This window comes from Hyperoodon ampullatus (genome assembly GCF_949752795.1).
Source record: "Hyperoodon ampullatus genome assembly, chromosome: 2".
NCBI classification, from domain to species: domain Eukaryota; kingdom Metazoa; phylum Chordata; class Mammalia; order Artiodactyla; family Ziphiidae; genus Hyperoodon; species Hyperoodon ampullatus.
In genome coordinates this window covers 187,357,611-187,373,868 of record NC_136915.1, presented here as the reverse complement: position 1 = coordinate 187,373,868, position 16,258 = coordinate 187,357,611, and the positions used below count along the sequence as shown (strand labels likewise).

General features: G+C 35.3%; 1 protein-coding gene across 3 annotated transcripts in view; it reads left to right on the top strand.

Moving 5' to 3' along the window:
- The window catches only part of BRINP3 (BMP/retinoic acid inducible neural specific 3), a gene marked incomplete at both ends in the record, with an annotated part of 403,154 nt that overhangs the window by 256,069 nt on the left and 130,827 nt on the right, over positions 1-16,258 (top strand). For all 3 annotated transcript variants that reach the window (XM_079696401.1, XM_079696400.1, XM_079696402.1), the window contains 2 exons: positions 67-172; positions 15,625-15,861. In XM_079696401.1, coding sequence (XP_079552527.1) covers positions 67-172; positions 15,625-15,861 — 343 coding nt within the window. The remainder of the gene's footprint in view (positions 1-66; positions 173-15,624; positions 15,862-16,258) is intronic.

The window sequence follows — 16,258 nt, the reverse complement described above, 5'->3', positions numbered from 1 at the left end:
TACATTGAATGGAAAGAACACGGTAAAGTCTGGTATATAAAATAAAGTTGATGTTTTGTTCTTTAGGTAACAGAAACACGGACGGGTCCTCTTGGCTGCAGTAACTATGACAACCTAGATTCTGTCAGTTCTGTTCTGGTTCAGAGTCCTGAGAATAAGATTCAGTTGCAAGGTATGTAGGTAAAATTTCATTAATTCTCTATGAGCCTGCATGACAGTTATCCAGTTGTGATTTCTTTCTTCTCTCTTCCTTCCTTCCTTCCTTCCTCCCTCGCTCCCTCCCTCCCTCTCTCTCTCTTTGTTTGTTTCTTTCTTTCAAGCTGTATGTGCAGTACTAGGCTTTTAGAGTTCTCTTAAAAGGCTAATCTCCTAATTTTTGACTGATAAGAACATTCTAGACCAGATGAAGGGAATGTCAAAATTCACTTTACTTCTTAAATTAAGTAATCAATAATAATTGAAAATGTATTGTGATAATATTTTTTTCCATACAGTAATCATTGTCTCAGTAAGTAGCAGTTTTTCCATAGGTCTCCCTGAGCTTTGACTTCTTCCTTATAGATTCTGATAAAAATCGTAACCATATTTATGCATACTGTGATGTGAACGTTTGACATTTTAAATATAACCTAATATGATAATTAAGGCTTCATTTCTCTTCTGACAAACAGAAATGTACTTAAGAATATATTAACAAAATACTTATACTTGCATTATTTCATTTATAAAGATACATTATGTGATAAAGGTAATTTATCATCTCTTTCTGTTACTGTATTTTGTGAGATAATTCAGTAGAGGACTTTTTAAAATAATAATTTTAACAAATACATATTATCTTAACTGGTTATAAGGATGTGTATATCACTCATTCATACAGGCAGGAAAAGGTTATGAATCCACATGTTTAAACACATACTAGTTGAATAAGTTCAGAAATGTCTTTGTGATGACAGATCATCTAAATTAAGTTGACTGATCAAAGGGGTAGTTTTGAGTTGTTCTTTCTAGTCTACCTTTTTTAATTGCAGAAGTTAGATCTGTATTTACATTATTGTTTTACATAAAAATGCTTAAAAGTTTCAGAAATTATGCCATTTTTCCTCAAATTTTCCATCTAAAAAAATGTAATGGCATGAGGTTATTTAAATTTACCCTAAATAATAAATGATTTTCATTCATTTTTAAATTGTATAAAAATCACAAAGAAAGCACTTAATAGTTTTAGACTTTAAATGCTATCCAATTTATCATTGTCAATTTTAGATTTACAGTTATTGAAGTATTTTCTCTAATTTAAATAGAAACCCAATCTATCAATATTACTTGTAATTCTCTACTAGTGACTCCTTTTTAAATGTATGTATTAACTTTCCATCAGAGTATTAACTTTAATAGAAAAAGACAAAGAATGTTTATATCAAATATGTTTATTTCAATTGATTTATTATTAAATTTTATTTATTAACACTATTTTTTGATTTTTACTCTTTGTGAATCACTATGTTCAGTTTTTAAAATATTATATTATAAACACAAAACTTCAACCTCCAGTCTTCTTTGAAGAAAAATTAACACAAGGAATAAATGAATCAATTCTCCTTATATAACGACTATTTCTACTCTCCTCAATTTTTGTAAGGTAGAAACCTGCATCTCTTTCACCTTTTTTATTCGCTAGGCCTATACTTTCAGTTGTCTATTGCAACTATGTTTGTACCCCAATGAACAAAGATCCTTCCAAACATAACATTAGGAAATCAATATTGAGACCCTCAATTTCCCTGTACTCTTTCTTAAATTCCATCTGTACTTATAGTACAAGTATCAGGTTGATTCACCTTTCAATCTGCCTTTAATAGTAGCTCTTCTCCACTTGGAAAAAGAGTGCAAAGCATTCACAAATTCTGGAATAAACTTACCATTATACATTTCTTTAAATGGTATAAAAAACTCTAGATCACTATATGTGGCAATTGGAAAAACTTGTGTCTCTGAAGAATCTTTTATTAAGGTACCACCAGAGGTCTTTGTGTCTTTCATAGTTAGTTAGTTATATAGTTGTATAGTAAATTGGTTGGTTTTATGGATAGATGGATATAGACATAGATGACATATTGTGTGTGTGTGTGTGTGTGTGTGTATATATATATATATATATATATACAGAGAGAAAGAAAGACAGAGAGAAAGAGAGAGTTAGTGTCTCCTGTTTTGTTTGTAAGCACAAGGTGAAGCATTAGAATCAGTGTTTGACCCATTTGGAGATCTTCTGAATTCAGCTCTATTATTGAGAGGAATCTAGAATTATAAGAGTTTTTCAGTATTGACCTTCTTCTTCCAAACCTCTACTCTTGTAGAAGAAGAATTACTCCTGAAGTAGAATTTTATCAGAGCAAAGAAAGCATCAATAAGAATTATTGAAGCTACAGCATTAGGCAACAAAGTCAGAAAGAATTCCATGACTTAACATCGGAATTGACATTAATAAATGAGATGTCAGAGAGATGCATTACACATTAACACACTGATTTTGACTGAAAACAAATGTTTTCTGGCAGTGAGTAAGCTGGATTTACCTGCTTGTCTGTCTGGCTTTGCCAGTTAGGGTACAGAACAGATATTAAAAAAAAAAAAACAACTGAAATATCCATATCTACAACTCCAAATTATTAATAAAATATATTTAAAACATATGACAAAAGGTAATTCATAAGAAGTGTGAGCAAATACATATTGAAATTAATGATATTCCAATTTCTTCAACCCCTTATGAATTTAACATATCAAGCAAGGTACATTTGAGTGAAAGGGTGACAGTAGTAATTAAAAGTTATAAAATCTTGGTAGTAACTTTTTAGTAAAATTCCCAGAAAGTGAATGATCCATATGACTAGGTAACAAATACTTTTCCAGATCAGTTAGTTCCTAATGTTTTATTTCATCAAAATTGGCAAAGGATGGCATCATTATCAAATAGAAGATTTAATGTAACTTTTAAAGATGGAACACCATGCAATTATGTTTTGCTTGTAATAAAAATCTGATAATATTGCTTAAAAATTTTTTTCTTTCCTATTGTTTATTGATATGTTGGAACAACTTTTCTCAAAGCTTTACACATATAAAAATTAAAAGAAGGCAAATAATTTATATTGAAATGATTTATATTAATTTATATTTCTAGCAAAAAAAACCCCATAAACTAATTAACAGAGCTCTATCAATTCATTAAATCATGAGTTTTCAAGGAACAGATAATATTTGTTTTTAAAAGTTATTTATCAGGGAGACCTTCAAGATGGCGGAGGAGTAAGATGTGGAGATCAGCTTCCTCCCCACAAATACATCAAAAATACATCTACATGTGGCACAACTCCTACAGAACACCTACTGAATGCTGACAGAAGACCTCAGACTTCCCAAAAGGCAAGAAACTCCCCACAAACCTGGGTAGGGCAAAAGAAAAAAGAAAAAACAGAGACAAAAGAAGAGGGATGGGACCTGCACATCTGGGAGGGAGCTGTGAAGGAGGAAAAGTTTCCACACACTAGGAGCCCCTTCACTGGTAGAGACTGAGGGTGGTGGGGGGAAGCTTCGGAGCCACGAAGGAGAGCACAGCAACAGGGGTGCGGAGGGCAAAGCAGAGAGATTCCCTCACAGAGGATCGGTGCCAACCAGCACTCACCAGCCCGAGAGGCTCGTCTGCTCACCTGCCGGGGCAGGTGTGGACTGAGAGCTGGGGCTCAGGCTTTGGAGGTCAGATCCCAGGGAAAGGACTGGGGTTGGCTGCATGAACACAGCCTGAAGGGGGCTAGTGTGCCACAGCTAGCCGAGAGGAAGTCTGGGAAAAAGTCTGGACCTGCCGGAGAGGCAAGAGACCACTGTTTCTGGGTGCACAAGGAGAAGGGATTCAGAACAATGCCTAAACAAGCTCCAGAGATGGCAGAGCACTGCCTAAGCAAGCTCCAGAGACAAGGGCAAGCCATGGATATCATCTTGGACTCCAGAGGCAGGCACAGACTGTTAGAGCTGCTGCTGCTACCACCAAGAATCCTTTGTGCAAGCACAGGTCACTACCCACCACCCCCTGGGAGCCTGTACAGCACACCACTGCCAGGGTCCCATGATCCAGGCCCAACTCCCTGAGAGAACACACAGCAGGCCTCGGCTTTTGCAATATCATATTGGCCTCTGCCGCCGCAGACACGCCCCACATTTCAATTATGACTACTGTACCACTCCCTTTCCCTGGCCTGAGTGAGCAAGAGAGCCCCAATCAGGCCCTGCTTTAACACTCCCCTGTTTGGGCAGGGAACAGATGCCTAAGTGTGGCCTACATGCAGAGGCGTGGCCAAAACCAAAGCTGAACCCCAGGAGCTGTGGGAGCAAAGAAGAGAAAGGGAAATTTCCCTGTGAAACCTCAGGAGCAGCGAATTAAATCCCCACAATTGGCTTGATAAACCCTGCATCTGTGGAATACCTGAATAGACAATGAATGTTCTGAAAATTGAGGGGGTAGACTTTGGGAGCAATTGTAGACTTGGTTTCTGCATTTGATTTGGTTTTGGTTTTATATTTATCTTAGTTTAGTTTTTAGTGCTTGTTTTCATTGGTGGGTTTATCGGTTTGGTTGCTATCTTCCTTTTTTTTTTTTGTTTATTCTCGTGAGTGTGTGAATGTTTCTTTGTGTAATTTTGCCCGTTTAGTTTTTCTTTTACCATTTGTCTTGGGGTCTGTCCATTTTTTGTTTTGTTTTGTTTTTTTCCTTTTCTCTCGTGCCGAGCAGCTAGCAGGGTCTTGGTGCTCTGGCCAGGTGTTGGGCCGGAGCCACTGAGGTGGGAGAGCCAAGTCCAGGACATTGGACCACCAAAGACCTACCGGCCCCACATAATATTAATTGGTGAGAGTTCTCCCAGAGATCTCCGTCTCAACACTAAGACCCAGCTCCACCCAACAGCCAGCAAGCTCCAGTGCTGGATGCCCCATGTCAAACAATAAGCAAGACAGGAACACAAACCCATGCATTAGCAGAGAGGCAGGCTAAAGTCATACTAAGTTCACAGACACCTCATAAAATGCACACAGACATGGCCCTGCCCACCAGAGGGACAAGATCCAGACCCACCTATCAGAACACAGGCACCAGGGAACCTACACAACCCACTGAACCAGCCTTACCCACTGGGGGAAGACACCAAAAATAACGGGAACTACAAACTTGCAGACTGTGAAAAGGAGACCCCAAACACAGTAAGATAAGCAAAATGAGAAGACAGAGAAACACACAGCAGATGGAGGAGCAAGGCAAAAACCCACCAGACCAAACAAATGAAGAGGAAATAGGCAGTCCACCTGAAAAAGAATTCAGAGTAATGATACCAAAGGTGATCCAAAATCTTGGAAAAAGAATGGAGGAAATACAAGAAACGTTTAATGGGGAGCTAGAAGAATTAAAGAGCAAACAAACAATGATGAACGCCACAATAAATGAAATTAAAAATACTCTAGAAGGAATCAATAGCAGAATACCTGAGGCAGAGGAATGGATAAGTGACCTGGAACATAGAATAGTGGAAATAACTGCCACAGAAAAGAAAAGGAAAATGAAGGAAAAGAATTGATGACAGTCTCAGAGATCTGGGACAATACTAAATGCACCAACATTCGAATTATAGGGGTCCCAGAAGAAGAAGAGAAAAAGAAACGGTCTGAGAAAATATTCTAAGTGATTATAGTTGAAAACATCCTTAACTTGGAAAAAGAAATAGTCAAGTCCAGGAAGCACAGAGAGTCCCACACGGGAAAAATCCCAGGAAAAACATGCCAAGACACATATTAATGAAACTATCAAAAATTAAATACAAAGAAAAAATATTAAAAGCAGCAAGGGAAAAGCAACAAATAACATACAAGGGAATCCCCATAAGGGTAACAGCTGATATTTCAGCAGAAACTCTGCAGGCCAGAAGGGAGTGGCATGACATATTTAAAGTGATGAAAAGGAAAAACCTACAACCAACATTACTCTACCCAGCAAAGATCTCATTCAGATTCAGTGGAGAAATTAAAACCTTTAGAGACAAGCAAAAATTAAGAGAATTCAGCACCACCAAGCCAGCTTTACAACAAATGCTAAAGGAACTTCTCTAAGTGGGAAACACAAGAGAAGAAAAAGACTTACACAAACAAAGCCAAAACAATTAAGGAAATGGTAATAGGAACATACATATTGATAATAACCTTAAATGTGAATGCATTAAATGCTCCAACCAAAAGACACAGACTGGCTGAATGGATACAAAAACAAGACCCGTATATATGGTGTCTACAAGAGACACATTTCAGACCTAATGACACCTAAGACTGAAAGTGAGGGGATGGAAAAAGATATTCCATACCAAGGGAAATCAAAAGAGAGCTAGAGTAGCAATATGCATATCAGACCAAAGAGACTTTAAAACAAAGACTATTACCAGACAAAAAAGGACACTACATAATGATCAAGGGATCAATCCAAAAAGAAGATATAACAATCGTAAATTTTACGCACCCAACATAGGAGCACCTCAATACATAAGGCAAATGCTAAGAGCCATAAAAAGGGAAATCGACAATAACACAATCATACTAGGGGACTTCAACACCCAAATTTCACCAATGGACAGATCAACCAAAATGAAAATAAATAAGGAAACACAAGCTTTAAATGACACATTAGACCAGATGGACTTAATTGATATTTATGGGACATCCCATCCAAAAACAACAGAATACACTTTCTTCTCAAGTGCTCGTGGGACATTCACTAGGATAGATCATATCTTGGCTTACAAACCTAGCCTCCATAAATTTAAGAAAGTTGAAATCGTACCAAGTACCTTTTCTGACCACAACGCTATGAGACTAGATATCAATTACAGGAAAAAAATCTGTAAAAAATACAAACACACGGAGGCTAAAAAATATGCTACTAAATAACCAAGAGATCACTGAAGAAAGCAAAGAGGAAATCAAAAAATATCTAGAAACAAATGACAATGAAACAACAATGACCCAATACCTATAGGATACAGCAAAAGGACTTCTAAGCAGGAAGTTTATAGCAATATAATCCTACCTCAAGAAACAAGAAAAATGTAAAATAAACAACCAAACCTTACACCTAAAGCAATTAGAGAAAGAAAAACAGAAAACCCCCAAAAAGTTAGCAGAAGGAAAGAAATCATAAAGATCAGATCAGAAATAAATGAAAAAGAAATGAAGGAAACAATAGCAAAGATCAGTAAAATTAAAACCTGGTTGTTTGAGAAGATAAACAAAATTGATAAACCTTTAGCCAGACTCATCAAGAAAAAAAGGGAGAAGACTCAAATCAAAAGAATTAGAAATGAAAAAGGAGAAGTGACAACGGACACTGCAGAAATACAAAGGATCATGAGAGACTACTGCAAGCCATTATATGCCAATAAAATGGACAACCTGGAAGAAATGGACAATTTCTTAGAAAAGTACAACCTTCCAAGACTGAACCAGAAAGAAATAGAAAATATGAACAGACCAGTCACAAGCACTGAAATTGAAATTGTGATTAAAAATCTTCCAACAAACAAAGCCCCGGACCAGATGGCTTCACAGGCAGATTCTATCAAACATTTAGAGAAGAGCTTCCAAAATATAGCAGAGGGAGAAACACTCCCACACTCCCACACTCCCAAACTCATTCTATGAGATAACCATCACCCTAATACCAAAACCATACAAAGATGTCACAAAACAAAGAAAACTACAGGCCGCTATCACTGATGAGCATAGATGCAATAATCCTGAACAAAATACTAGCAAACAGAATCCAACAGCACATTAAAAGGATCATACAACAGGATCAAGTGGCGTTTATCCCAGGAATGCAAGGATTCTTCCATAAATGCAAATCAATCAATGTGATACACTGTATTAATATATTGAAGGACAAAAAACGTATGATAATCTCAATAGATGCAGAAAAAGCTTTTGACAAAATCCAACACCCACTTATGATAAAAACTCTCTAGAAAGTTGGCATAGAGTGAACCTACCTGAACATAATAAAGGTCGTATAAGACAAACACACAGCCAACATCATTCTCAATGTTGAAAAACTGAAACTATTTCCTCTAAGATCAGGAAGACAAGGGTGCCCACTCTCACCATTGTTATTCTACATAGTTTTGGAAGTTTTAGCCACGGCAATCAGAGAAGAAAAAGAAATAAAAGGAATCCAAATTGGAAAAGAAGAAGTAAAACTGCCACTGTTTGCAGATGCCATGATACTATACATAGAGAATCCTAAAGATGCTACCGGAAAACTACTAGCGCTAATCAGTGACTGTGGTAGAGTAGCAGGATACAAAATTAATGCACAGAAATCTCTTGCATTCATATACACTAACAACAAAAAATATGGGAGAGAAATTAAGGAAACACTCCAATTTGCTATTTCAACAAAAAAGAATAAAACACCTAGGAATAAACCTACCTAAGGAGACAAAAGAACTGTATGCAGAAAGCTATAAGACACTGATGAAAGAAATTAAAGATGATACAAACAGATGGAAAGATATACCATGTTCTTGGATTGGAAGAATCAACATTGTGAAAATGACTCTACTACCCAAAGCAATCCACAGATTCTGTGAAAATCCCTATCAAGCTATAATTGGCATTTTTCAAAGAACTAGAACAAAAAAATTTACAATTTGTTTGGAAACACAAAAGACCCCAAATAGCCAAAGTAATCTTGAGAATGAAAAACGGAGCTGGAGGAATCAGGCTCCCTGACTTCAGACTATACTACAAAGCTACAGTAATCAACACAGTATGATACTGGCACAAAAACAGAAATATAGATATCAATGGAACAGGATAGAAAGCCCAGAGATACAGCCATGCACATATGGTCACCTTATTTTTGATAAAGGAGGCAAGAACATACAATGGAGAAAAGACAACCTCTTCACTATGTGGTGATGGGAAACCTGGACATCTACATGGAAAAGAATGAAATTAGAATACTGCCTAACACTATACACACAAACTCAAAATGGATTAAAGACCTAAATGTAAGGCCAGACACTATCAAACTCTTAGAGGAAAACATAGGCAGAACACTCTATGACATAAATCACAGCAAGATCCTTTTTGACCCACCTCCTAGAGAAATGAAAATAAAAACAAAGATAAACAAATGGGACCTAATGAAACTTAAAACCTTTTGCACAGCAAAGGAAACTATAAACAAGACAAAAAGACAGCCCTCAGAATGAGAGAAAATATTTTCTAATGAAGTAACTGAGAAAGGATTAATATCCAAACTATGAAAGCAGCTCATGCAGCTCACTATCAAAAAAACAAACAACCCAATCCAAAAATGGCCCGAAGACCTAAATAGACATTTCTCCAAAGAAGATATACAGATTGCCAACAAACGCATGAAAGGATGCTCAACATCACTAATCATTAGAGAAATGCAAATCAAAACCACAATGCTGTATCATCTCACACTGGTCAGAATGGCCATCATGAAAAAATCTACAAACAATAAATGCTGGAAAGGGTGTGGAGAGAAGGGAACACTCTTGCACTGCTAGTGGGAATGTAAATTGATACAGCCACTATGGAGAACAATATGGAGGTTCCTTAAAAAACTAAAAACAGAACTACCATATGACCCAGCAATCCCACTACTGGACACCTACCCTGAGAAACCATAATTCAAAAATAGTCATATACCACAATGTTCATTGCAGCACTATTTACAGTCTCCAGGACATGGAAGCAACCTAAATGTCCATCAACACACGAATGAATAAAGAAGATATGGGACATATATACAATGGAATATTACTCCACCATAAAAAGAAATGAAATTGCATTATTTGTCGTGAGGTGGATGGACCTAGAGTCTGTCATACAGAGTGAAGTAAGTCAGAGATAGAAAAATAAATACTGTATGCTAACACATATATATGGAATCTAAAAAAGAAAAAAGGTTCTGATGAACGTAGGGGCAGGACAAGAATAAAGATGCAGATTTAGAGAATGGACTTGAGGACGCAGGCGCAGGGAAGGGTAAGATGGGATGAAGTGAGAGAGTAGCATTTACATATACACACTACCAAATATAGAATAGATAGCTAGTGGGAAGCAGTTGCATAGCACAGGGAGATCAGCTCAGTGCTTTGTGACCACCTAGAGGGATAAGATAGGGAGGGTGGGAGGGAAGCACAAGAGGGAGGGGATATGGGGACAAAAAATAATAATTTTAAAAAGTTATCAAATCATGTAATACATTTAAATCTATTGAATTGTATATTACCTGTAATTATATATAATAAAAATTCAATCAAAAGTGATTACTTAAAGATTTTCATTATTAGAAAACTATATATTATATAATTTATGCCATAAGATTTTTGTTATTTATAATTTTCAGGAAAATATATATACATTTCCAATTATTTATGTTTATAGCAGAGACTTATGACTGTGACTAAGAAAAGATGTTTACTCTTAAAAATGCTGTATATTAGTACAAACATATGCAGGGATAGTGGAATGAAATGGTAGCTTCAAGTAGGGAACACACACACACACACACACACACACACTGTTTTCACATTTATTGTTTTTAAAAGATGATATTAGATGCTGAATTGCCAGGATTAGATTCCATTGGTACATATAGATATGTGATGTAGTATTTTTATTTTTAAATATAAATATTCATAATGCAACAGATTACCTACTTTTGGTCTATTTAATGTATTATAAAAATTTTAGATGGCAACTTTATCATGTTCAAGGGAGTCCTTAGTTTTTCACACTCCTTTAGGTAGGACATGAGCAAAGCATCACTGAAAAACACTGGTCAGCTGGTCATTTTTACTTAGTTGTTTGTCTTGCTAGAACTTGTGTTTGTGTGATGCATATTACAATTTTCTTCATCTCTCAACAATTTCTTAAATTTCTTACATAATTTATTCACCAAATATTGCTTCTTTCTTTTTCTTCTCAGATCCCGCGGTTCCAATTAAATGTATTTTTAGACCTTTCAGTCCTGACCTATGTATCTTTTCTACTGTCTTCTGTTCTTTATGTCCTTTTGCCATTTTATTATTCTGTGCCCAATATTTTTTCCGACATATTCCAGTTTGCTATTTATCTCTTCAACTGTGTCTGGTCTGCTGTTAAGTTCATTAGTTACTTCCTTACTCCAATTTATATACTTTATTTGCAGAATTTCCATTTTGTTATAATTTATAATTTCCAGTTCTCTGTCAAATTGTCTGTTTTGTCATTTAATTTTTGATCAGGTGACTAAAATTAATTTATAGTTCATATTTGATAACCTCTTTATCTTTCTAATTTATATGCTCATTATCTTTTATTGAATTCTGATGCTGTGCATGAAAATTTGTTCAAATAATTTAAAATTCTTGATGATGTTTTCTTTCTCCAGAGATTTCTTTTGTTTCCCGTAGTACCTCAATCTATTTTGATTGACCCATTTGAAAGTATGCTTTAGACCTGTGAAAGCTAATTTTTTGTTTGTTTGTTTAATTACTTCATGGGTATATAGCCTTTCTGTAGTCCAACAAATCCTAAGGAATTTACCATCTTTATCATGGCTGGTTTGAAACTTCAGTATTTGTTTTGCTAACTGGACAAAACTCTAAAACAAAACCTGTGTCCAATGTTTGGTTCACTCCTCAGGGATTCTTCTTGCCAGGTTAGTCCAGACATCCTCACTTTTATTGGACTTCAGATCCCTTTAAACAGATTTTTTTAAATTGAAGTATAGTTGATTTACAATGTCATGTTAGTTTCAGGTGTACAGAGAAGTGATTTGGTTCTATATATATATAGAACTGAATCTCTCTCTACATAATTTTTTAGATTATTTTTCATTATAGGTTATTACAAGATATTGGATATAGTTTTCTGCACTATACAGTATAAACAGATTATTTTAATATATTATCTATATTTTCTAGTTGTTTGTAGTGAGAAGTTTAGTTAAAAAAAACTGGTCCTCCAATACCAGATACATTCATGTTTTACTGTGTGGTTGTCAGCTTGTAGCAGTTTCCCTGCCTCATGCTCACTTTCACAGTATCCCCCAGGCTCAGAACTCAGCTTCCTTAGCCTTGTTTCGTCACCAAGTAGACTTTCTCTAATAATAGTCTTATCAGTATTTTGTACTCTATTGTTTCTGTACCCAAAAAGAAAAGGTCTATAGGACAGCCCCCAGTCCCTCTGAGTTGTCTACCAAGGCAGTTCGTTTTCTCTCTAGGTATCAGTTATTGTTTACATTAGCGGTCTAGTTATAAAATTATAAAATTTTGAGTGGTCTGTCTGTAGAGCTCTTTTCCAAAAAATCTTTATTATTTTTAGTGCGGGTTTTACAGAATGTCAGTTTCCTTTCTTTAGAGATAGATAAATACGTAAATGATAGATATAGATAGATAGATAGATAGATAGATAGATAAAGACAGATAATACAGCAGAAATCCTTGCATGTCTAAAACTGAACTCATCGTTTCTTGCCACCAATCATTCCTCCTCAAATTACGTTTCCAGCCTTCTCTATTTCTGCAAAGGCACTATCATTTTTACAGATGGAAAATTATGGCAATTATGACTTTGTTTATGACATTTTAAATGTAACATAAATTCTCTGAATTTCTTTTTGTTTTGTGTGGTGTTTTTTGTAAAATTAAGGTTGACATAATCAGCGGGCTCCATATATCTGGTCCATAGACTTACAGTTACCTGAGATGTTAAAACATGCAATATTAAAATAAGTATATTTGGACTCCTGAGTCACATTAACAGAGACTCTGACTTTGTTTTTAACACTGAATGGCAGAATTGTCAGAAGCAATCACTAGATATTTCTCAACTATACAGTAATTTGGTGACCCACAGGACTAATCATTTAAGAATATTTCTAGCTTTATCATTTTATTCCTTCAAGTCATTTGACATATTTCACCTGCCTTACATCAAATAAAGTAGTGTCTAGTAGATACTAACTCCTCCTGTTTCCTAAACTGCCTTTTGATCACCATTTCCTTAGTTTAGATATTTTTTAGTCTTCCGTCTAAACTGATCTTTTTTCTTTATATCTTCTATATCGAAATAACGTACCACTCAGAGTACCTTCATTGTTAAACATCATTTAAATACAAATGAATTAATTCCATATACTTCACCCTGTTATGGGAACCCCAATAACATTACTCTAGATTTATTTTTCTAAGCAGCTCACTCATTGCATTCTTATACTGCAAATGTATTAAAACAATACTGCTAGTTGCTATTTTAAAAAATATATTCCACAGTTCATTTGTGTGTGATGTTGTTAATGGCATTATCCTATGCCACAAAAAACCTCTCTTAATGTTGAAGCATGTCCATGTGTCAAATACTGTTCCAGTCTGCCTTTTTTATGGAACAATTAATCATACCTAGTGAAATATCTGTAACACAACTCTAGTAGTTATTAAGTACTATTGTATAATATTATTACATACTTCTAATATTACATATTATATTACTTCTTTTATTTTTCCTAAGTGTAATGCAAGTACCTTTAGGGCAGGGATATGTTTAGGTCATCTTCATATTTGTACTTTCCCTAGAAAGTCTCTTCCAAATGGAAGGCATTCCATAAATGTTATTTATTTGAGGTAAAATTAAAATGAATAATAAAGTAAATATATAAGTGCTAAAAGTACTTTTCTGACCCACCTATGGGAGAATTAATCTGAAAGAATGAGATAGGTATAATTGTCAAGATATTTACAAAGTAGATTTTTTTCCTGAATGCTAATTCACGATTTTAATTGAATTAACCTCATAGATGATGGTTGTATTAAAAAATTGTGGGTTTTTTTGTTTTTGTTAGAAAGGAGACATGTAAAAGTTGTAAAAATCAAATTTTGTAGTAAATAGCAATTAGGTATTGACTAAGTTTTCCCTTTTATGTTTATTTTATTACATTGAATATTTACCCTTTTTTTTTTTTTCCAAGCAATATTTTTTTTTATTAGTTTCTGCTTTATAACAAAGTGAATCAGTCATACATATACATCTGTTCCCATATCCCTTCCCTCATGCATCTCCCTCCCTCCCACCCTCCCCATTCCACCCCTCCAGGCAGTCACAAAGCACCCAGCTGATCTCCCTGTGCTCTGCGGCTGCTTCCCACTATCCAGCTACCTTACGTTTGGTAGTGTATATATGTCCATGCCTCTCTTTCGCTTTGTCACAGCTTACCCTTCCCCCTCCCCATATCCTCAAGTCCGTTCTCAAGTAGGTCTGTGTCTTTATTTCTGTCTTACCCCTATGTTCTTCATGACATTTTGATTAGATTTTTCTACGTAGCAAGAAATGCTAAAATGTAAAACTAGTAGAGATCTCCAAATGTTAATTTTATAGCCTTACTTTCATTTTTTATATTTTCTTAAGAGTTAGCAAATTTACTAAACTTGCTTGTAGAAAAGAAATAAACTGTATCACTAAGGCTGCCTTAATACATGACAAGGAAATAAACTGTGAAATAATTAAATCAGTCTAATAGTTTCCCTGTAGTCAATCTAAGTGATCATATGAAAAATAAACTCATATAAAGTTATGTGTTGTTAGTGGCATGAGATGAGCATTATAGCAACATTTCATAACTCTTTTGCTGATGCCACAAACCCTTTGCATTATGATATCTATGTAGATGTGAGCTGATAGAACATGAGCTAAAGGTATATGAAAATATTGAAAACTATTTGAAATCAAGTAGTGTAAAATAAATGCATACATCCCTTTTCAAAAGTATGGGAAGATAGGTTCTATCTACATTATATAAAAATAACCAAATATTCTGATCAATTAAGTCAAATGTCAATCAAATCAGTTTAAAAAACAAAATCAAATAGTCTGAGATATTAAACACCTCTATAATTTTCAGTATTCTTTTTTTTAAAATTTATTTTATTTATTTATTTATTTTGGCTGCATAGGGTCTTAGTTGTGGCTCGGGTCTTATTGTGGCATGCGGTGTCTTCATTGAGGCGTGTGGGATCTTTTCACTGTGGGCTGGCTCTTCGCTGTGGCGCGCAGGCTTCTCTCTAGTTGTGGCATGAGAGTTTTCTCTCTCTAGTGCAGTGTGCAGGCTCCAGGGTGCATGGGCTCTGTACTTTGCAGCACATGGGCTCTCTCGTTGAGGCCGCAGACTCAGTAGTTGTGGCACACAGGCTTAGTTGCCCCGCGGCATGTGGGATCTTAGTTCCCCAACCAAGTATCAAACCTGCATCCCTTGAATTGGAAGGCAGATTCTTTACCACTGGACCACCAGGGAAGTCCCAGTTTCCAGGATTCTTGAACAGTTCATGGAGTCAGTATATATTAAAAAGAATTATAAATATTTGCAATTTTACAGACTTCGATAATTTTCTAATGATTGTTTTAAAATATGCATAAATACATAATAGTATACTCAAATTTTGACTTTTTGTGAATATGTAGATATGTATTATGCTTTTTTCCTTATCAGAGTAAACTTACTGTTTTGGTTTTTTCTTTAAGGGCTGCAAGTACTCCTTCCAGACTACCTTCAGGAGCGTTTTGTACAAGCAGCTTTGAGCTACATAGCTTGCAACTCAGAGGGAGAGTTTATCTGCAAGGACAATGACTGCTGGTGTCAGTGTGGTCCCAAGTTTCCAGAATGCAACTGCCCCTCCATGGACATTCAAGCCATGGAGGAGAATCTTCTTCGCGTAACTGAAACCTGGAAATCCTACAACATTGACTTTGAGGAATCAGGTAAGACATATATTTTATCTAACACTTCTAAACTTTGCCAAAAAAAATTGCCATATTGAGAAGACTGTTTTACCCTTTTGGGAGAAACTATTACATACTCGGAGGATTTTATTCAATTTATCCTTATTATTCTTTCAAATGGACATGTGTATTGCTTTCATTGTCGGTTATTCAGTATTTTACTGAATGCGTATATGGTACTTTGTGTATTGCTATGTACTATTGGCACTAGAACCTAGCCTGCTCTTGAGCTGATTTATTCGTCATTTAATGAAGAAAGTCCTTGCCTTTCTCAATATAAGAATTTAAATTGTTGACTGAAAAAAAATGCACAACCTAGAAGTTGAGAATTATGTATTTATGTTTTATTCGGCGGATTTTCTGAGCACTTCAAGCC